The sequence below is a fragment of the Lissotriton vulgaris genome, chromosome 6 (assembly GCF_964263255.1).
Source record: "Lissotriton vulgaris chromosome 6, aLisVul1.2, whole genome shotgun sequence".
NCBI lineage: Eukaryota > Metazoa > Chordata > Amphibia > Caudata > Salamandridae > Lissotriton > Lissotriton vulgaris.
In genome coordinates, this window is record NC_141694.1 from 1760882926 (window position 1) to 1760906710 (window position 23785).

General features: G+C 44.3%; 1 protein-coding gene across 2 annotated transcripts in view; it reads left to right on the forward strand.

Annotated features, from left to right (window-relative positions):
• KIF13B (kinesin family member 13B) overlaps positions 1-23785 on the forward strand; it is a 698786-nt gene that overhangs the window by 543373 nt on the left and 131628 nt on the right. For both annotated transcript variants that reach the window (XM_086927999.1, XM_086928000.1), the window contains 2 exons: positions 6176-6253; positions 20132-20185. In XM_086927999.1, coding sequence (XP_086784125.1) covers positions 6176-6253; positions 20132-20185 — 132 coding nt within the window. The remainder of the gene's footprint in view (positions 1-6175; positions 6254-20131; positions 20186-23785) is intronic.

The following is a 23785-nucleotide window of genomic DNA, read 5'->3' on the forward strand; positions in this document are numbered from 1 at the left end:
TCAAAGTGAATCGCTATCATTGGGACAGCGTTGCGTCTGATAGCCCATTCCTTTATGGTGTCTGTTAGTGGCTTTTTTAAATGAATGCAACAGGTAATTCGATTTCGTGTCTCATTCTCTTGGCTGTTTGAGAATATCTAGCTGGCGGTGTTGTCAGTAAAGCAGCATTAACTGAGAAATGAACACGTCATGTCTCCCAGTTACTTGCAGGGATCTTCAAGGTCTGTGTCTGGTGTCGGGGCTCGATCTGAAGGTGTTGGGCACAGCATTACACGCCAGTACACCTCTTTTTAGGTATTTGTTTTGAGTATATTATGCCCGTTTTTTCATTGCTTAAATTATAATTAGAGGTGATAGTGGCTGATTTTGGTTGTGTGTATCTCAAAAGGTATCACATTGTTAGTGAACTGGGTGCAAAACGGCACTCAAAATAGTTTTGTGGAGTATGGAGTCCTTTTCCAAGGGAAAGCATGTTTTCCGAATTGCATATTGAGTAGAGCACAGTGACACACCATGGACAATGTGCTTGGGATTGTTGAGGTCTAAACTTGATCTTTAGCAGATATAAATGCTTGCCGTTAGCAGGGCTTCAGTTTATGGGTTATTTCATTCCCGTGGTTGGAAGTTTAGACTTCATTTTCATGTCTTTTTGCATAGATTATTGTTGCTTTTCATGTGCTAGTGCTGTCCAGGTGGTGGTGTTGAAATATAGCTTCCCTGTAAAGTTTTCAACAGTACTCACATGGTTTCTCAACGCTCAGAAGAAGAGTATGACATCCTGTCATTAAGCCAAAGACATATGCCTTTAAAGAGCAAAACAGATGTATTGTGAGAGCGGTGGAAAAGCATATCAAAAAGAGGGAGATACAATAGAAAAGACTCTGCCATCTAGTCTAGTAGCGCTAAAGTGAAGCACGTTTAGCGGAGAGGGATTAAAAGGGAAAAATTACAAATGGTTCCAAGTAGGGAAGGCATGACTACTACTTGGTGCAGCATGGTTTTACGCTATCTGGAGTTGAGTAACAAGATAATGTTGATATTCTAAATATAGAATATTCTCATAGTCCAGGAGTGCTCCCATCAAGAATGATTCACCATCGTACCGCTACTGGCCTTAGGAAGGTAAGGCATGATCTTGTACAGCCTCTCAAGTTGGAACAAGCAAATTAGCACAGATGTTGATATTTATTCTTTGAGTTGAAGGACTGCATCTTATAGGTGTTGCTTGTGTGTGTCTGTGTATTAGAGTGCTGTGTATTACTGTGCTTATATTACACAGGTTTATTGCATCTTGTGTTTGTGTGGGGAATGTCTGCTGAGATTATAATGCTTGTAGCAGTGGTGTTGGTGACAGTGGTGCTGTAGAACAGAGGAGGAACAGAGGATCACCGTCTTCCAGTAACTCTGCTGTGGTATTGGAACCCAGTATATTCTTTCCTCTATTTGGAGCTGAGTGGCATTCCTCCATACACCTGAGGCTTTGCTGCTCAGCTGCAGAACCTTCGAGTGCCAGCTACCCAACCCATTGATGTACGCACACATGCACCCTTAGACTGACAGCACAGGGTGTGCAATACCAATCAATATGCAGCGTTGCAGGCCTGCAAAGTGTGTGTGTAAATGCACACATGTGCACGCCAGTATGCATGTACCTACAGAGACACTGAAGAAACCTACCAGTGACAATGGGAGCTGAGCCTCTTCAATACATGACAGTGAGAACTGGAGTGGAGCTGCCCCATTCAGGTGAAGGAAGAGCTGAGAAGAGCACATGCAAGGGAATAAAAGTGAGGTGTGCACACAGCTGTCTAAGTGTTTGTGTGTCTTTGTATATGAATATGTGTGCACCTTTGGGTGCCCCCGGTCTCTGTGAGTGTGCATCTGGCCTACCACAAAAGGTCCCACCACTCAATTGAGGATCTTTTGTACTGGTCTTAGAAATTCTCATCAAATAGGTAACTTCAGCTTTTTTCCTGAAGTCTACCAAGGTGGTGAAGTGGTTAATATCAAATGGTAAACACCAGGAGATGATGGACGGAGCGCTGAAACTTTTCAGACACTCACCTCAGTCACAGATCTGGGTTGAATCCATCATCGTTCTTTAGCTCACTTCGCCACCCCAGTTTAGACCTGGCCATATGCAAATCAGTCTTGACCCTGTGTCTCATAGGAACAGTCCAGTCCAAACTGCCAAACCAGTTCTTCCCTGGACTGGAAACAAGCATCCTGCCACCGGTTTCAGAGTAACACCCCTCATCAGCCAGGCTAACTTGAGTCCATTAGCAAAGTGAGCAAGTGACCCATGTGTTGGTGTACCCTGCCAACTTATAGCGAACAAAGCAAACATAAGGAGATGTTGGACAAAGCACTATCAGACAGGACTTACATTCATAGGGTTCACAGTTCTTTTCTCCGCATTATTCAGAATGGAGGCATGCAAGCGGTAGAAGTAAAGAAATGGAAAGCCACCATTAGACAACTTTAACACCTCTTAATGGAATTAGTTGTATCTCATTTCCCCTTAGTTATTGGCCAGCACATTCAGACACAGAGGGTTAAGTTCCTCGGCCATAGCTCTCTGCACTGTATTCCCTAAACAGTTTTTTACCTTGCTCCAATTTCCCAGTTATTTTTTCTTAACATCAGCATAGTCCTGTCATGGGGCCCCAGGATACCTAGTGGCAAATCTGTACAGTCCTCCGGTCTCAGTAATTGTGTACTCACTTTCATGAACTTGTAAAGTTTGCTAGAGAGTCCCGAATGGGGGAGAACGTGGCTGGAGTGTGTGGCCAAAGACCACTAGTTTTTATAAAACTCCTTGTTTTATTCTTTACCAATCTATTTCCTGCTGTAGACAAACACACTCTTCTCAACTATTTCTCGACAAGGCACGTATTGATGTCCTCAATCGTGGTATAGCCACCCATCATTTTGTGGATTTGCTCTAAAAATTGGAATTCAGATCTCAGACATTGCCCATCTAAGTCCTCCGAGCACCATCCATTTAAGTGATGTGGCAGGATATGTTTTGTGGAGACGCCCTAATTTCTTGCATTTTGAGCTCTGGTGTGGTCCATTCTTGCCTATTGCACAAGTCCCATTGCTACAGTTATTCAGTCTCTTACCTGGCACTTCAGTCTGATGCAGCTTGTGGGCCTTCTTTCATCAAATCCAGCACACTGTTCATGGCGGAGATCAAGCCGTCAAACAGCACTGAGGCTAGTAGTGCCAATAGGAGTCCATGCAATCGATGATTCATCAATAGCTGTTTTAGAACTGCTATTGGGCAGGGCAAAAGGGTACGGTGAGTCATCCATCTTCTTGGGGTGTGGTCCTGAAGCACCCTGGTTAATCATGCCATAAGAGAGAAACTACCATTGCTATCTCCTTATAAGTCTGTCCACTCTGAACTAGCGCTTAGCCCAGAACAGTGCTCTCACTCAGATCTTTCAGTCACTTGCAGAGTGCAGAGGTGATCCTGCAGTACCAACACTGGGATATTCTAACCAGCTGGTAGGATATTTAAACAGCAAGGCGAGCTTATTGTGTATTCTCCCAAGGTAGCTTAGGGTAGGTTTCTAAATTCAGGCTAAAAACATTCAGAGAAGCACTTCCTAAATACAAGAGTTCATGTAACTAACTTGTCACAAATGTTTAGATATCCTTTTTTTGTTATTAAATGAACTGGTATTGTGATCACTCCATTTAACTTTGGTATTGTCCTGCTGACTGCTAACCAAGTGTTAAGTAAGATAACCCATTCTGTGTACTGTCTCGAATGTTACCAGTGATTTGATGAGTCGTTTGGTGGGAGGGGATGAGAATTGAGTTTGTGGGTGAAGAGGGGTGTGTGTTTGCAGTCCTTCAACTTTGTGTCAAATTAAATCCTCCGCTTGAAACTTCGGAGGCAATCCACTCTCTCTGGAATGTCTAACAGCTGCTGCTCAAACAACACAATCACCTCCAATTAATTGCTCTTTGATACTCTTGACAAATTCTAACAGTATCTTTCATCCACTCTGCACTCCACTAAACTTTAATTCCTTTGGGGATGTCATAGAACAACCTTCACACTTAACATGAGGTTTTTGTCACAAACCCAGAATATAACATTTATATCACCAGCTACTTGTATATTGCGTTGTCCTGCAGATACAACTTAGATACAACTTCATCCTTTTCTGATACATTGGAATTTTCCTCATAAAACCTGAAAATGCCTTTTCTTCCAACCTATAACTCCCCTAACAGGTGATCAGGATGTGCACAGTTTGGGCATGACATTCTTATCTGTCTATGGTTCAAATGGTGCCCATTCCATAAAGGAGACCGCAATCTCCTATAGGGAAGAAAATGGACCTTTACTGGTGAGTGAATTGATGCCTTCACCACTCCATTAATCCTCTCAACTCACCCATTGCATTCCAGAGGATACGAGGCAGTACTTTGTACAATATCGAATCGACCTAAAATGTCCATCATTTCTTCCAACTCGGGACGCCCTCTGAAACAAATTCTGCTGCCAAACCTTTCCTGGCGAAAGCATTCCCCAAAAAAATACCACATACAAAATATTTCCCCAAAACTCCACAATAGCTATAATTCTGTACAAAAGGCTCAATAATATGTCCAGCTGCGTTCTTGAAATTCTCTCTACTGGCATGGATGGAAACAGGCAAGGTTTCGCTGATTTATTAATCCTGTTACGCTCTTCACAGACACAAATCGATCTACAATTAATAGCTTACTGGCTTTAGGAATTGTTGAGACATGTAACAGTATTCAGTAGAGAATATCCCATATTGGAATCACAGAGGGTGGTGTGTGCAGTGATACACACCAAGACCTTGCAAACTCACCAGGGTATTCATACATTTCCAATAGTAGGTTCAAAAGAAATCCCTCTGCAGAGAAGCAAGATGGATGCAATAGGCCTTTGTGTCTGCTCCCCTGATACACTTCCAGTCATCTTAACACCGTTCTATTTAGGGAAGCTATCGTACACATCTTGTTAGCAGGTTCTATAGGTACTCGTCTGCCTATCTTTTAATCGGGCTAAAACTCTCAAGTGCTCAATATAAACTTACATTTAAATGGCCTTGCATCTACTCTGACTGCCAAGCCTGTTTCTTTTTTTAACCAAAGCAACATCATATTACTTGTACACTGTCCTACATACCCTGTGTGCTTCCCAATGCTTTCTACATTTGGTTGGGATGTAGCTACCCGCTTAGGTAAATGCCTGGGTCCTTCCTACGGGGAGAGGGCATAACTTTTCAGGAGAACATCTGAATTATGTGTTGGATGGTCAAAGCTGCACTGTTGATCATGTCTCCAAGGAGCTTGTTTATTTGGGTATAACGCATGAAATTGTTTTTTCAGATGAGTTTGCCATTATACCCTCAGTTGGTCAGTTCCAAGGTTTGTATTCAGGTCAATTATGTAAAAAAATATTTGGCACAGGTATGCTGTTCAGTGCTAGGTGTATGTTGATGCCAGGTCTGGAGACTACAGTCCCATTAATGAACAATGAAACCATGAGACTATGCACTTGACTTTTCAATAATGTTTTTCAAACCGCTTGTCCTTATACATGTAATTATTATGCTGGTGCTGCAGCCCACTTTTATTTATATCAAGCATGGTTATGAGAGCCATCTTTCTGTTGTTAATATTGGGGGGGGGGTAATTATTAACTGTAGTCATCTGAGCAACATATGTCAGAAGATCAAGGACAAAAATATTGGGGAGCCAAAATAGCAAGGCCTAAACATTGCTGGTCAAAATATTATGTAGGTAAGTGCATACAGGTCTTACTATTGGGTGTTACTATTCGTAACTCCCCATACCTTGAAGATATAAAAACTATCAACGTACATATATAAAATAAACTTATACCTACCTACATACACTTACTATCCCGATATGTGCGGTTCCCTATATTTTGGCCCCGCAATATTTTGTAGGTCAGTTCATATTCTGTCAGAATGCCATAAAACGTGTGGACGTCTAGGACTTTAGTACGCTCTACACATACTGTTCAAGTTTTCCACTGGCAGAAGATGGATATTACTAGTAATACCACATTGTATACAAATGGCTGTCTCTCTCACACTGTGTACTTTTAACAGTGGGACTTCCTGTAGGTTTCATCTGTTTTTCTGATGGTTAACAGGAGGTGGCTGTGAAGGAGCAATTAACAGGAAAAGGAAAGCTAAACCGCAGGAGCCTCAGCTCTCCTAATGTACATCGGGTAAGTGTTCCCCGTACTGGTACTATATTTTCATGTACTCTTCTTGTTCAGTAGGTTTAGGGGGTATTTTTGTTGCTAACTCGACAGTGACTGTGCTGTCATTGTGAAAAGTAATTTGTTTATTGAAAAGTTAAAGCAAACTTTGTCTTCAAAATTTTGAATCCTCTTTCCAATATTTTTAATGCAGAGTAATGAAGGATTTTTAGTGTTTCAAAGGTTTAGATATGAAGAGTGATTGGGAATGTGGATGGTGTTACTGTGCAGGCAAGGGACAATTTTATCAGGCTTGTTACCATGCGCAAATCCTGATATCAGTCTCCAGACTCCTTCCCACACGTTCTGGTTGCCTTCTCAGCCGTAATGTGCAATTTTGTGCTACAGTACCTAGAGCGATTTTGTATCGATGTTGCTTACTATTCAGAAATCATGGAACTGACTTGTAGCATTAAATGTTACTATGGATTGATGTTTGTCCTTGACAAATGTTTAAGTTTGATGGTCGGACATAGATAAGGATTATAGGCATACAAAGCACAGTGTATGGTAAGGGGTATTATACCGTACCAAAAGGGCAGTCTTGTTGGGCTAAAGCAAGAATCAGATTATTTTTGTATGTTGACTTTTTCTGGGCAACTATTGTTTTGGGTTCTTAATCTTGGGTTTCTTCTTGAAATAGTCTAGATAGTCACGATAAAGATTGACCATGCCATTGAACAGTTTAATGGCCATTTGAGATGGTTGAGAGTGATATTCTTAATAATAAATCGCAATATTTTCATATCATACAGTGATGTACAGTAAGATTTAGATAGGTTGTTGGGAGATGGGTGGGGGTAAACAGGAGTTTGATAACGTCCACTTTAGAGCACAATTGCCAGCGATTAACTTGGGACCAATATAAAAGTTTGATGGTTTTATTTGATTGCATTCCCTTCAGGAATTGAGCTCCAACATAGTCCTCGGAGTCTGAAAACCGAAATATTAATAATGCAGAGTGATTTGTGGATGTCTATGAGATGGGAGTGTATCATCCGAGTCCCAGTTATGGAGTTCAGGCAGGCTGCGGTATTCGCCTTAAAGTCTTGAACTCACTTTTAGCAGACTTAATATTAAGCAACCACAAGACTGTCCATTTCTGCATCACACTCCGGCATTCTGTGATACTAGAGTGGAAGACAGGATTGTAACTTTGGTGAGACGAGTAGAGTAATTGACTCCATAGAAAGTGGCCAATAGATCAAGAAAGTTACCACTGGTGGAGAAATTGTTATGATGGGCATAGAAGGTGAAGTTTAAACCGTGGTTAAAAGTGGTTGCTGTATCCCATATGGGAGCATCCTGAACCTAGATGAAAGCGGGCAAACCGATTATTATTGGAGAGGTGATTTTTGGAATGGTTGGACACCAGACGTATCAAAATATTAAAGCTAGTGAAATACTGTCCGACAGATGGAGGCGTACGATGAGCAGTAGTTTTGTATCACAGCAGTTTTAAAGCATTGTGGGTAATGACCACTGATTCAGGAATGATGCTTAAGGGAGGTTAGACTGGAGTGAATTCATGAGGTTGAAGGACTGGGCTATTCTAAGGCCCAGCGGTGCCAGGGGACAACACCTGAAACCTTCGTGGGTTACCTGTTCCGGCGTACAAATGACAGAGAGGTTTATTTACTGCAGGGAACACAGAAGTCACAAGAAGTACAACGCATGTAGGTTCTAGGAGACTGCTTCAAATTGCAACTGTGGATCGCTCCTTTTATACATATTTCTGTCATAGCACAACATGGCGAACAAAAGGTTACAACTCAGTTCTCACAGTAAACTTCAAAGGGGTTGCTTTCATGTATTCAGGGTCCCGGAACATAATTACAGTAGCATCGCCGGTTCCCAACTGTAAAAGTACGTTATCCCACCATTAAGTACATTCCATTCCGGCTGTAAACGAGTTAAGGAAAGAGTCAGAAACAGGTGCAAGGGAAGACAAAGATAGTCAACAGATTGAAAAGAGTGTAAGGGGTGAAATCGGAAACACGATTGCAGGATCAAAGGAGACATGCCTAATGAATGCACGGCTGAAACAATAGACCGGCACGGCAAGATGAGCCTTGAGCGGGGCCATCTGCCTTTGCAGTGTCATCCCCCTTGTCATAAAGACACCCTCAAAGGAACACGTGTCTTCCGCAAGAGCTTGGGAATCCCAGGGTCACGAAGCGGACCGTGTCCGTTCGCTGGCTACTTGAGGGCAAGAGACAAAATGGCTGCTGTATCTAAAATGGAACCCGTGGGTTCAGATGAAGAAACCCACGAACAAGACGAACGGTTCAGGCCAGCGTAGCAAAAACGCGTACACCCACTAAACTCGTCATTTGCGGTTCATAGATACCAAACTCGTCCATATTCGAACGAGTAAAAAAACACCACTTTAATTGTCACGGAACCTCAGACGCTCCTTTTGCCCTCATGTAGGCAAGCACTAGTCGATATCAGAATCGATCTCGATATTCATCAAACCATCCAGATGTTGCTGCAGCATCATTCTATCCATCAATGCTTCCTTGGTAACAGATGGCCGTCTTATACACGTCGTAGCACAGAGGCCACATAAGGCAGGACCACACTGCACACAAAGACAACACGTGAACAGAAATGCTACAACAACCCCAATGATCATCAGAATCTTCCAACCCCACATCGACATCAAGCCCCAAAACCATCCTAGTAGCGTCCAATCACCTACGTCCACGTGTATGGACTCGGAGATCTTATGCAACTTTGAGATGGCTTGATAGACAGTTGGAGCGTTATCAGGGATGAAAATGCAGCAACTCGAATGGATCACCTTACATACACCACCTCTATCTGCAAGAACAACGTCTAAAACCATACGGTTTTGCAACGTCATAAGCCTGTCCGCCTGAAGCTCTGCTGTCAGATTACCAAGGGCACTTGCAGTTATATTAGCCGTCGATTCCACCACTCGAGTCAATTGTCTCAGGTTCCTACTATTGATCATAGGTCCCCAAAACGGCAAGAAACTCTTAAAGAAGTCTCCTGCTTCTTGACCGGCAGTGTCTTCTTCGCTAATGACACCTCTCACAACTCTAGTCTTGTGATAGTCTGACCCGACTGTGAAAGTAGGTGGCAACAGATTCGCAATATAACAGGTGCCCGAGAAGTCACGAGGCAACCATGTATATGCGCGGTCGTAACATACAAAGTATGTACCCTTGGCAGTCAAAAGAACAGGGGAAGAGGCCGTTGGTAAAACATATGTTTCAGTACAAGCACTCCTCCCAAACTGAGCTCGCGGACTTCGGCCAAGACCTTTCAAACAGAAATTACCGAGATGGGGTACGATCCAGATTGGTGACGAGCTTTTAAGCTGCCTATCACCCACTGACGTGCTATACTCAGCCTCACTCAGATCTCTGTATGCTCGCACCTCTTCCTCTGGAATAAGCGATGCGTCAAAAATATCTCTATCTATGTCGGCAATCGCTCTTGCCAAAGGCTTGTGGTACGGGCCAGGACCATGATCTGCAGTGCGTGGCTCTCGATGGGGGTAGGAATCTAGTGCGCTACGAAACATAGTTTGGAATGCTCGAGCTGACCCCTGGTAACTGTAAGGAAGAACCAAATACGGAATTCCCCTATCCATGGTATGTGGCATTAACCCACACACCCAACAGTTGGTAGTATTCATCATCAACTGATGTTGATGAAGAAGTTGAACAAAGGAGTTATTCATAAATTCCGCACGTCTAACCTGTTCCTGTTGGGGTAAAGGGTGAAAGGAATGTGGAGAAACAGTGGGAGTAGATTTTGGTTCAGAAGAAGAAGTAGGTAGAGCAGAAGGCAATAACGACTGTAATCCGAAATATACTCCACCCACCAATAACATGGAAACAGTCAAGAACAGCAGGAACACCTGAAACAGAAAGCATTTAGTTCGTACAACCCGTTGTAGTATTGATCTTTGAGCTAGAGTCTTCTCCACTTCCGACAACTTTGAGAATTCCATCCTCTAAAAACCGTCCGCAACGTTCTTGACGCACTTCGTTCTGAGTAGCGATTATCAATTCCCAGGAGTTCCTAGGAATCGACAAAAGTACAGACCTAGAGTCAGGAACCTGCTAAACAGAAGGAAGTACCCGCACGGCCCTACGGTCACCCGGATGTAAGGTTCTTTAATCAAGCATTCAAATGTAATACAAAATCTTCTAGCTGTGGAAAAACACACGTGGAAAAGAACTCAAAAATTAATAGAGGCTACAATTGTTCATAATGTTCAGTATAACAATAAGGGGTAACGTGAATTTCAAAAAGGGGAAAAAAGGCAAAAAGGTGCTTTATTAGTCTTTGTTATGAGAACAAAGAAAATACCTGCTTCTTCCAGGACGAGCCTGCTCTTCGAATAATTGTTCAGGTTGCGGAACAGAGTCCTGTCGATCAGATGATAGTTCAAGTCTTGAGTTTTCCAATGATGAAGGTTCAATAAATGTATCCGACTGCAATGAAGTGTCTCCTACAGGTTGAGCATCACTGAACGGCACAAATTTTACTGGAGTTTCTGTTTCTGTTGCGGCGATTCCTGTTCTCACCCACGAATCCGCTGGTAAAGGTATAGGCACCTTTTTGGTGTGGGTGGCATGCACCCAATTTTTCCGGCCTTCCAAACGAACTGCAGTTCTCGTGGCGAGGAGGACCTGAAAAGGGCCCACGTATCTCGGCTCCAAATTGCGTTTCCTGCCAAAATTACGGGTGACAACCCAGTCACCCGGTTGGAGCCGATGTCCAGGACCCTCTGTCTGTGCCGGCAGTGCTTCAAAGACCTGTTGATGAATTAACCTCAGTTTAGCAGTCAGATCATGGAGATAATCAATCAACATTGGGTATTCAAGACTATCGAAGGCCTTAGGCCTAGGGACCCCCCAAACATTTGCAGGACGGCCGAACACAATCTCATATGGGCTAAGCCCTACTCGAGAGTGTACAGTCGCCCTGGTCGACAAGAGAGCCAGAGGGAAGGCATCAGGCCATGACAAACCAGTCGTAGCTTGAATCTTAGCGAGTTTCAGTTTCAGAGTACCATTGTACCCTTCAACCAAACCTGCTGACTGGGGATGATTGGCACTGTGGAATTTTTGTTTAATTCCAAGGCCCTTACACACACTCTGCATCACACTCCCCACAAACTCACTTCCATTATCTGACCATACAATCCGTGGCATTCCATACCGAGGAAAGTATTCCTTCAGTAGGACTTTCGCTGTGGACAGGGCAGTATTTCCTTTGAGAGGATAGGCTTCGATCCATCTGGAGAACGCGCAAACCACAACTAAAACGTACTTCAAGTTATTACATCTCTCCATATGGATGAAGTCTAGTTGGATAACCTCAAAGGGACATGTAGGAGGAGCAAAATGGCCAGGTGGTGTGGGGGTGCCCTTGCCGGGATTGTACATCATGCATACCATACAGTTCTTAACCACTCTCTCAGCACACTTAGCGATACCATCATTCTTCCATACAGGGGACAGTAACTTGCATATACCTTTCGCGCTAATATGTGACAAGCCGTACGCCATAGTCACAACAGCTAGCACATATGCATCCGGCAACATCCACTTCTGACTTTCCGACAGATCAATCCAACATCCGTGCGCATCTAACTTTCCTGTGCTCTCCTTCCACTTAGCCTTTTCAGTTTCGGTGGCCTCATTCTGAATCGCTTTCATGCTCTCAACAGTGTCCTCACACATACCAGTCTCTGCAGGCTACCTTACTGAACTCGTCACATACATTCGGGTTGCAAGGTTTCTAGCTGTCTCTTTAGCAATCTCATCCGCAAACGCGTTACCACGACCAACATCATCCGTCACCTTTCGGTGCGCACTACATTTAATAATCGCCACCTGCTTAGGCAATGTAAGTGCGTCCAAAAGATCGTTCACGAGCTGTCCGTGTTGGATCTTTGTGCCATGCGATGTCATAAAGCCTCTTTCTCGCCACAATCTACCAAAGCTATGTGCAACGCCAAATGCGTACTGGCTATCGGTAAACACATTCACTCGCTTTCCCTTCGACAAAACACACGCTCTCGTCAACGCAATCAACTCTGCCGCCTGCGCGGAATTCTGATTCAATCTCGCAGTTTCCACAACCGTACTCAATGTTACCACAGCATACGCAGTCGTCACATCACCTTTCGGCAACTTAAAACACGAACCATCAACATACAAGGTACCATCGGGATCTACCAATGGAGTGTTTTTTAGGTCAACACGACCCTTCGTTTCTTCCTCAGTTCGCAAATAGCAATCATGTGGTGGTACATCATCTGATTCCATATTAGTTGGCAACAACGTCGCCGGGTTTAAGACATTACACCGCTTTATTTGTATGTGACTTGCCAAAAGCGTCAACTCGTAACCGGACAACCTTGCACTCGTCAAGTGTTGAGTCTTTGTACGATTTAAGAGAGTGTCAACTGCATGCGGAACCATTACCGTAAGCATATTATCCATGACCAATCCTGCAGATTGCCGAATGGACACCGCAGCCGCCGCTGTCGCTCTTAGACAACTCGGCAACGCTCTAGCTACTGGGTCCAAGGTCGAGGAAAAATATGCACATGGACGCTGCTTTCCACCAAATTGCTGCGTCAAAACACTCAACGCGCAACCCTCTCTCTCGTGAACGTATAGTGTAAACGGCTTGCTGTAGTCAGGAGTACCTAACACAGGAGCCGAACACAACGCATCACGCAATTCAGAAAAACTTTTCTGACACTCTTCAGTCCATGGCAAAGGAGTTGGAACATCCTTGCACGTGAGGGCCACCAATGGTTTCGCTAGCAATGAAAAATTTGGAATCCATTGCCTGCAGTATGACGTGATACCTAGGAAGGCACGCACATCTCTCTGAGTTGTTGGCACAGTCATTCGAGCAATCGCTGCAATTCTCTCTGGGGTCAACCGTCTTCCCTCCTTTGACAATAAGTGACCTAGATAGGTTACTTCTTGACAACAATATTGCAGTTTAGAAGGTGACACCTTGTGATGTAAGTCACAGAGATGTTGTAACAACGATACCGTAGCAGTTTTGCAGATCTCTTTTGTGTCAGCAGCCACCAACAAGTCATCAACATATTGGATCAAGGCCGCACCAGCCGGTAACACAAACGCATCGAGTTGACTCTTCAGGGCTTGGCTATATATCGATGGACTCTCACAGTAGCCCTGAGGAGCGCGTTTAAACCTAAAGCTGCGACCACCTAATGAGAAACCGAATAGATCTCTGCTTTCCTCAGCAATCGGAATGCTAAAGAAAGCATTCTTCAGATCGATCACTGAGAACCAAGAAGCAGAGGCTGGAATCAGAGTCAGTAAGGCCGTAATGTCAGGCACCACAGGAAATTGTGGAATCACAATTTTGTTCACCTCCCGTAAATCAATAACAAAACGGTAAACAGGAGGCTTAGATGGATCAGTGCGTTTCAAGATAGGTAACACAGGACTATTACACACGTTTCCCCGAGTTTCCTCAATAACATCTTTCTCGATCAAATCATAGATGATCGCTAACAACGCTCGTTCACCATCAAGGGAGATACGATACTGGGGAATACGTGGTAATCGCACATTTGATTTCAATTGAACAACATATGGTGAGATGTCAAGCAGGCCCACGTCATTGGGACCTGTTGCCCACAAAGATTCAAGAAGAGAACTCAATTCCGGTGGGAGCTTATCAGTTGACAAGTACATAGGAGAGATCACTCTCTGGCCCAAAGTAAGCTCCACTCCCGCAGGAGAACAGTACAAGGTCGCATATAACCGTTTCAGCAAATCCAGGCCCAAAAGATTCTCACCACAACCAGTAGTTAAAATCAAAGTAGCTTCCAGCTCACGAGGCCCAATTGTGAGGGGCAAAGGGCTAGAAACCGGATTGCTAACGGGGCGCCAGAGAATCCAACGGAAACATTCGTTAAGCCAGACAAAGGTGCGCCAGGGAGTTTCGAATGCATGATGGAACTTTTCGCTGCACCAGTGTCCAACAGAAAAGGCTCAACTACGCCCGATGTGGCAACTGCGACGTAATGCCCTCTCTGATCAACCGAAACTGATACTACTCCCTCTCTTTGTCTGTGGCTGTCCTAGTAGTTACCGTCATCAATATCATGCTCGATGTAACAATCATCCACATGATACTGTGCAGATCTACCTGACGATGAACCACGCTGATCAAAGCAATTATTAGAATCAGACGAGTTATTAGAATGCTCATTTTGATTCTGAGTAACACCACGACCTCTACCTCGCGAAGCCTGTTGAGGACCACTACGACCTCCTCTAGCCGAACCACCACCATTTCTGTCGCGCAAAACCGGACAATCAAACTTCAAATGGCCCTCACCTCTACAGTATGCGCATTGGTTATAACCGAGCATAGATCTCTGCGTGGAAGAGTCATTACGCGACTGTGACCTAGCAGAATGTGATTGCTATCTATTCCGCTGCTGAGAATCATTTTGATTTGAGCGCGGAGGATACGCTTGCTGTAACAGAACTTTTGTTATGAGATCCTTTGTTTTCTTATCCGCACGATCATTTTCCTCCTTCTCCCTATTTTCGTAATATTGAGCCGTGGCTAATATCTGAGCAGAGGTAGAAACAGCCCACGAACTCTCAGAATTTTTCAATTTATTGCTAAGGTCAGGCAACAAATTCGATACAAATTTATCTACGAACAACCGCTGACCTCCCTCGGTGCTCATATCCTGACCACTGTGATCTATGAATGCCTCTTCAAATCTCGTAAAGAAATCGGATTCTTTGAGGCAGAGCCGTAATTAACTGCTCAGGCTTAGCCCCACCAACCTGTAATGCGTCGGCCGCTACAAGTGCAGCCCAATCACCGCCTAACTCAGCTGCGTGATTCTCTTGACGTATTTTCGCCCAAACCGGTTGAGGTACTACATTTCCGAACAACATGTCGATATTGGCAAGATTCATGATAGTAGCATCCACAAGTTGGGATAACTCCTTATAGTATCCTGCCAGGTTTTTGCGCGGGTCAGGCAAAGATTGTTTCACCTGCAAAACTTCTGATCGCTTCCATGGGAGGTGTATCCAAACTCTCTGAAAGTGTGGCGGAATAATAGGATTAGCCTGCGCATCACCTGGCATCCACACTGGGGGAACTTCTCGCATGGGATACTGACCAGGCGTTGCCATCCACTCCTCAGTTTCATCTTTAAACAATGCTCGAGGTATTACAGTAGGCCGAAAAGATAGAAGATGTTCTACAGCACGTCGAACATTACTACCCACAATCATACCACTCGAAAACTGATGCTGAAGTTCAGTCACTTCGGGCGGCACATTGTCTACCTCATCATTATCCATCACTTCTCGTAAACATTTACACATTTCCTCAAACACAAATCTCTGTGTGGGCTCATTGAATTGAGAGAAGGTCTCAAAAATTATGCGCGGGGTGTTTTTAACGGGATACCTAATCCAATTACGCGCCATTCTAATTAACGTACCACTCTCCCTACCACCAGGAATCTGACTTCGTCGTTGAGGGACATCAGAAACATCGGACCCAAGAATCGGTCCAAAAGGAGAGTAGAAATTAGCAACAGCATTAGGAATGCGACTTCGAACAGACGGAGAAGAGGAGAGAAGTGCAGGGGCAACAACATGGGGACTAAACACAGGAGCAGCAGGAGCAGTAGGAGTATCCACAAGAGCAGAAGTAGCGGGAACAGCAGACTGAGAAGGTATAGGCAGTGGAGCAGTAGGAACAGGAGCAGGTAAAGCAATACGGATGGCATGAGGAACAAGAGGATTTGGAAGGACAGGACCAGCGACAGGCTGACCAGCAGCTGCCGGAACAACAGGTTGGGGAACAGGAGGAACCACAGGAGCTGTAGTATCCTGTGCATATGGAGGTGGTGACTTCAGTAGGTAGGACAACAAAGGGTCCTCTACTACTTCCTCTCCCTTCTTATCAGTACTCGACGGTAAAACGGGATAACACTTATCCACCGCCATACGTTGTAATCTATCAAAAACTTCCTTTTCCTTCTCTTCTTTGTCTCGCTGAAACTGCTCTGCATTTCTCATCGTCGTAACAATACCTTCCCTCTTATTTTGTTTAAGCTGTTTGATTTCTTTCTGCTTGGCCTCTTTACGCCATAACCGAAAGGAATCAAACATGGCCGGCCTAGATTTCCTTTTGAACAATTTTGCTTCAAGATTATCCAAAATTGCTGTTTCGAAACTACCATGAGGTGGCCAACTAAGGACACCGTCATCTTTAGTGTAGCGGACCCAGCAATCATTATATGTGATAGGACCCACACCATGGCGACTATATAACTCATAGACCGGAGTTCCAACTAGAGGTATCGGACTTGAGTCCTCCAATCGGGAATCCGCACCGCAATTTTTAAAACAACTAAACAAAGTACTACGGCCAGGCATCGTGCACACTAACCGAGTTCCACAAACTTCAAGGGTTATCGATTTACAATATCCTCGCAAAAATGCAAGACCCTTGGTTTTTGGCAATTGCAATCGTCAAATAAAACCCAACAACTAAGAACCAAATACTAAGAACCACAAATGCAATGGAACCATGCAAACAACCAAGTTTCAACAACAACCAAGGACTCTGGGAGCGACCCACAAATACTTAACTGAAAGAGCAATGGCATCACCAGGAAGGCCCGTCAATCGTCTCGCTGTACAAAGGACTACGCCAGGCGCCAAAACAGGTCGACAGTCAGGGCATCAGTCCGTCGCAGCCGTCAGGAGGTGGGGATCTTCGCGGGAAAAGTCTTCGGGCCACTTGTCTCGACAACAGGATCGACGAAGCGGGGTGCACCTTCCCTCGGAGATTTCACACGAAGTTCCTCACGATCGTCGGGCTTTGGACCGGTACCGCTGATGTCGCCCCACGTTGGGCGCCAACTGAAGGACTGGGCTATTCTAAGGCCCAGCGGTGCCAGGGGACAACACATGAAACTTTCGTGGGTTACCTGTTCCGGCGTACAAATGACAGAGACACGGGACACTTCCTTCGGCGTCAAAGATTGAGGTTTATTTACTGCAGGGAACACAGAAGTCACAAGAAGTACAACGCATGTAGGTTCTAGGAGACTGCTTCAAATTGCAACTGTGGATCGCTCCTTTTATACATATTTCTGTCATAGCACAACATGGCGAACAAAAGGTTACAACTCCGTTCCCACAGTAAACTTCAAAGGGGTTGCTTTCATGTATTCAGGGTCCCGGAACATAATTACAGTAGCATCGCCGGTTCCCAACTGTAAAAGTACGTTATCCCACCATTAAGTACATTCTATTCCGGCTGTAAACGAGTTAAGGAAAGAGTCAGAAACAGGTGCAAGGGAAGACAAAGATAGTCAACAGATTGAAAAGAGTGTAAGGGGTGGAATCGGAAACACGATTGCAGGATCAAAGGAGACATGCCTAATGAATGCACGGCTGAAACAATAAACCGGCACGGCAAGATGAGCCTTGAGCGGGGCCATCTGCCTTTGCAGTGTCATCCCCCTTGTCATAAAGACACCCTCAAAGGAACACGTGTCTTCCGCAAGAGCTTGGGAATCCCAGGGTCACGAAGCGGACAGTGTCCGTTCGCTGGCTACTTGAGGGCAAGAGACAAAATGGCTGCTGAATCTAAAATGGAACCCGTGGGTTCAGATGAAGAAACCCACGAACAAGACGAACGGTTCAGGCCAGCGTAGCAAAAACGCGTACACCCACTAAACTCGTCATTTGCGGTTCATAGATACCAAACTCGTCCATATTCGAACGAGTAAAAAAACACCACTTTAATTGTCACGGAACCTCAAGGTGACTGCAAGTTGCTGGATGAAATGTAAGACGAACATGCCTGATTGTGCCCAGGATTGTCTGAGGAAAACAAAATAAAAGTGATGGCTTGGGTGCTTTAATCTCAGCCACTGGTAATTACTCTGGGCCTCAATCCAGTCCATCCTAGGTTTATGGATGAGTTTTGATGGTGTGATCATAGTGAAGAATGCAAGATTGACTGTAGTAGTAGTAGTAGAGTGAACGTTGCAGTGGAGGAGGGAAAGGACAGCTATGATAAATGTGAAGAGTATAGTACAAATGTTAGAGACTTGAAAGTAGTCACTGCAGAGAGATTTGATTGGGTGTGGTGATGGGGGAGGTAGACTGTATTTAGGGTTTATGCTGAGACGTTGAGAATAAATGTGTAGTGTGGGATAAGGTCATGAAAGTAAAGTGCTTTGAAATTAAACGAATGTTTTGTGAGGTGGATTAGCATGGACTTCAGTGATGTGTCTGGTGGTATCTTGGAGTGTTTTGTTCGTTATTTTGGGACCAGTCCCTCCTCTTCATTGTTAGTGTGGAGCATGTGAGGGAAAGTGGTATATATTCAATGGACAAGGCTGCTTGAGTAACAGTGTCATTAACATCTGTTTGCAAAATATTTATGAGTATAAATTGGCGAAGGAGGGCATTTATGGCTGTTTTATTGCAGACTGATATTTCATTCCTTTGGCAGAAATAGGCATTACGATTAGTTATAGTTTTGTGTTTTTTATGGGCTAGGGTGTTGTGGGTGTATGAGGTTGTCGGGTCTTTGTTCGAGGTTCTGTTGGGATACATGAGTTTCTGTGGTGTTAATAGGGAGGTGGTATCTTGGGTGACCCTATAGACCATCTGTCTATTCCAGGTAAACTAATTCAGAGCATGAGATGATAGATATTTTTTGTGGGTTGGGGTGCCACTGAAGTTATCTGCTGGACTTCAGTCAAGAGATGTTTGGAAATTTAGATTCACGTTGAACATCGTTACCTGGGATTGAGTTCACAATGCAGTTTGCTCAGGATGTCAGGCCTTCCATCGGGTATGAGGCTGCAGGAGCACACTTACTCTGGGTATGTCTGTAAGGGTGCAAGGCGATCACATTGCAGGTACAGTAACCAAACTTCTGTTAAGTATCATGGGATCATAGTTGGCAAGACTTACATGTATTCACAGTGGATTTGGGTTATTTGGAGTTTCTCAGGTCACAGTGAGTGCCATGTTGAAGTAATCAAAGGACATCCTTGGCTCAGGCATAAAAATATCCATGTGGTAAGCAATAAAGTAGTCTGGTCAGCAGTTGCATTGGGGACCACATGTTAGAGTGGTGCAGGGACACAGTTAGTCAAGACTGCTTGTGGCTGTACTCTAGTAAAGACAGTCAGGCATGAAGAACATACAATTTAAAGTTCATTTTGGGCCATGGTCATGCATAGACTGCACTAGGGCAACCCGTTTCGCACAGTGTGGTGCTGTAGAAAAAGACCGCTCCTCTTATGGCTTTTCCCTTCGGCTTATATTTGAGCAGCTAAGTAGCACTCATTGTGGAGCATTGCAGATTTCCTCTTTAGTTCAGAGAGCCATTCCCAGGAATCAATATGCAGATGTTTAATCTCAATCTAGCATCCCCTTTGAACAGTTTTCAAACATTATTCCGTAAGATGGTAAGTTATGGTGTCAGCCTTTTTTCAGTAAAATTCAGAAAACTAGTTGCACTGCATTTCAGAAATGTTTTAAGCTACAAGAAAACTTCGGATTTAAATTATTTTTGGGAAAACTACAGTACGCTGGAAGAATTTTCTTTGCACTTGCACTATATTTTTAAGATATCGAGAGAAGGGAAGTGTGATATCTGTATTCCTAGTCATGTTCCACTAGGGACTGACTTGTTAGGTATTTTATTCACATCCCTGTCGCCTTGTGCTGTGTTTTTGCCCAGGTTAAATGAACTCTTAAAGTGACTATCTGTGTGCATTGTTTTCAGTTATCATCGAGTCGTCAAGATATATCTACGCAACATAACCTCAGCAGCAACAAGGCAAGTATTTTAGCTGGATTGACACTAACATTAAAAACTATATTTACTTGGATTGATCTACGCATGTGTACTTTATGTAGTCATGTGTCTGTATTCTATTTTGTGTTCGTTACTAGTGAAATTTGCCAGAGATCTGTGCATATTTTATCATATGTCTGTCCTAGAGCTCTCTTGTTTGGAAATGTTTTATGGGCCTGCTTGTCTCAGATTTCTTTTCCTCTTCATGCCACTTTCTGTATGATTGTCCTCTTTAAATGCTCAGCTCCTCTTACTCCGAGCATAAAGCTATGTAAAAGCCTGAAAGGTTTGATGTATTACTGATTAGCCAATACTATGTATCCATTTTATAGTGTTATACTGTTGGACACCTCTTTTTGTCATGTTTTAAATGGTCATTTGCCACAGGCGATGAGCCTTGATGTAATGCTGCATTTTTGGTCTGTATATCGAAATACTTTAATGTCTAAAGTTAATTATTCACTGATATCCTGTGAACAGTTATATATTTTCAATTTGGGAATATAAGATATTCTTGGGTCATGCTCTGGAACCTAATTGGTTTCCTGTCTGAACTAAAAGCATAAGAAAACCATGCACCCACTACATACTTCTAGGCATTGTGAATAACATAATCATGACAAAACACACAGTATGTACCCGTATTTCTGCTGACAGCTATGTTAGCTAAACACTATTAAACATTGACCTTTGTATTGTCCTTGTCCAGTATTGGCCAAAATGTATCTGTGTGTTGTATGATGCTGCAACACATAAATGATATTAAGGTGCTGTAGATGGAACAAGAGGGTTACATTAAATAGCAAGGAGATGTACATTGGATTAATGGAATGAATAAACAGGATGAACTCAGATGTACAGATTTTGTTCAGATGAGTATGGAAGAGATAGGTTTTAGCAGTGTGCAGAAGGAAAGGATATTGAGTGAGAATGTTCTCCTTAGGCCTCAATGTCCACTAGAGAGCGTCAGTAGCATGAAAATGGGTTGGTAAATCTGTCCTTTACAAATGGACCAATCAATTAATCAGGCATGGCTAGTTAAGGTGGATTTTACATGTAGTAAACCTTCTATGTTAAGCAACAGATTTTAAATGTGTTCCGGGCCTTTACTGAAGCCACTAGATCTCTGGGGTATCAAAGAGATGTGGCTTCTGTTTCTCTTGGTGGAGTTGAAATAAACGGTGGAGTGAAGAATAAATAGGGTTTTAACATTAATATATACATTAATATTTCCACAGTGGTTGTTCACAGATATTCTTGTTTTAATATCTGTATGGAATGATGTAAAGTTCTCTCTGCAGACATTCTATCACAGCGCCAGAAAACACTAGCAGCTGCGGCATTGGTCCCCCTATTCCACGTCCCCTACGGCAACAGCTACCCAAACCCCTTTAGTCTGCCCTTAGTGGGCAGATCTGGTGAGTGGGGGCACAATCCAGCAATTCCTCCTAGGGTGGCAGGAAACCACATGTGACAGATGGGTCTTGGAAATCTTTTAGCTTGGCTGTGCCCTACTTTTTATTTTTTCCTCACCAGACATTCCCCCCCACATCAGAGAGAATTTCAGAAGAGCGCCCGTCCATTCTCCTGCAGGGGATGCAAGCTTTACTCCAAAGAGTGCTATTGAGAGGTTACCAGGCTCTGAAATGGGAGAGTGTTTGAACTCTTGTGATTTTCTTGGCCCGAAAAAGGTTGGGGACTCCAACCTATTTTGGAGTTTTGAGCTCTGAATGCCCTGCCTCGAAAGGGCAAATTAAAAATGCTCACGCTGGCCCAGATCCTCTCTGCCCTGGACTTCGGTGACTGGATGGTGTCCTTGGTCCTGCAGGATGCATTTTTAATATACCTGTCCTGCAGTCCCACAGACATTGCCTGCGGTTCCAGGTAAGACAGGAGCATTTCTGGTTTGCTGTTCTCCCTTTCACCCTCACCAGTGCACCTCGGGTGTGCAGAAACTGATGGCAGCGGTTGCAGCCTGTCTTTGAAGTAATGGATACCTTGACAACTGGCTGTTAAAGTCGGGCTTGCCACAGTCAATTGTAGACGTCCTCCAGACGACAGCATACCTCCTGACTTCATTGGAGTTCACTATCAACGAGCTAAAGTTGTACATGATTCTTTAATTGAGGCTTCATTTTATTGGAGCTGTCTTGGACACAGTGCAGATTGGGACAGGAGAGTGGCACCTGGAATTTCTAAGGTTGTGCATCTGTCTTCCGATCAGGTACCACTTCAGGAAGATACTCTGTCTCCGTAACTGGGCTATGTCCTCCTCTCGAATCTGTGCAATGTTCACCTACATCCATGGAGATTGAGAAACGGCAACTGAATGCATTTAACCTGCTGCCTGAATTGGTACATGTCATCCTTGTGAACAGGAGCCCTTCACAAAATCTATTTATGCTGGGCGCAGGGACAAATTGGTGGTCTGGTGTGGAGTTGGTAAAATTGATCCCTTAGCTGCTGGACTTCCTTTTATTTGTCTAATCTTTAGCTCAGCAAGGCCTTCCATAGGGCACTATTAAAGATTGTTCTTCAGTTCTTTCAGGTTTTCTGTATTAACCATACAAACTGTCCCTTTTTCGCTCAACTGTTGTGATGAGATTTATTTACGGTTTGACACTTATGTTCCCTCCTGGGGCGATACTGCTTTAGTATTTTTTCTAAGAGGAGGAATCTGTGGTTAGAAGTATCCATCAGAAGAACAAGTTTTGCAGCGTGAATCTTTCTGGATTCACTATGCTGTGCATTATTCCGCGATCTGGTGGTTGGGTCCGGATTCGTAGTCTTTTTTCTCTTTTTTTTTTTTTTTTTTTTTTTTTGTAGCCCAGGTGGGCGTCGACGTCCCACCATTTGGTGCACCTTCGTGACGTCGGCACGCTTCCTGCGGAAGCTCCCACCCTTGGGCGCCATCTTCAGATTCTTTTTTCCGCCGTTGGGTCTGGATCGTTGCATGAAGCTCCGGAGAAGTTTCAGGAGAAAAGAAGGAAATACACCAAGTTTTTGAGGAAAAAGGACCGAGGGAAGTCGGAGAAGAAGACCTCCTAGAGCCACAACGAAGGAAGAGGAAAAAACCTTGTGGTACTCGACGGCCAAGGAGAAAGCGCGCGCAGGGGGCCCCCTGAGCGAGCACATGGACAACACCCCATTCAAGTTCTGCCGTAATTGCCACCACAAGTACGCGCAGAAGGACCAGCATCCGGTCTGCAACCTCTGCCTGCCGATCGACCACTCCAGCGAGGATTGCAACGCCTGTTCAATATTCACACCGAAGACTCAGAGTTCGAGAGAGACAGAGGGTGGCCCACCACACGATGCAAGGGAAAGGGACCACGCCGAGCCTCTACCAGCTGGGTGCCTCCTCCGACGAAGAGGAGAACATCGCTGAGGGACCAGAAGACTTCACGGTCGTAGAGACCGATGTGAGACCTTCAAAAAAGGTAGGAGAGTCTACGACCCCGAAAGCCCAGACAGGGCCGAGAAAGCCTGAGGGAGAACCCTGAAAAGCATAGGCTAAGTCCTCGAAAGGAGCGCCGGCGACGAAAGTTTCGACGTCCGAAGCCGCATCCTCCGAAAGGCCCA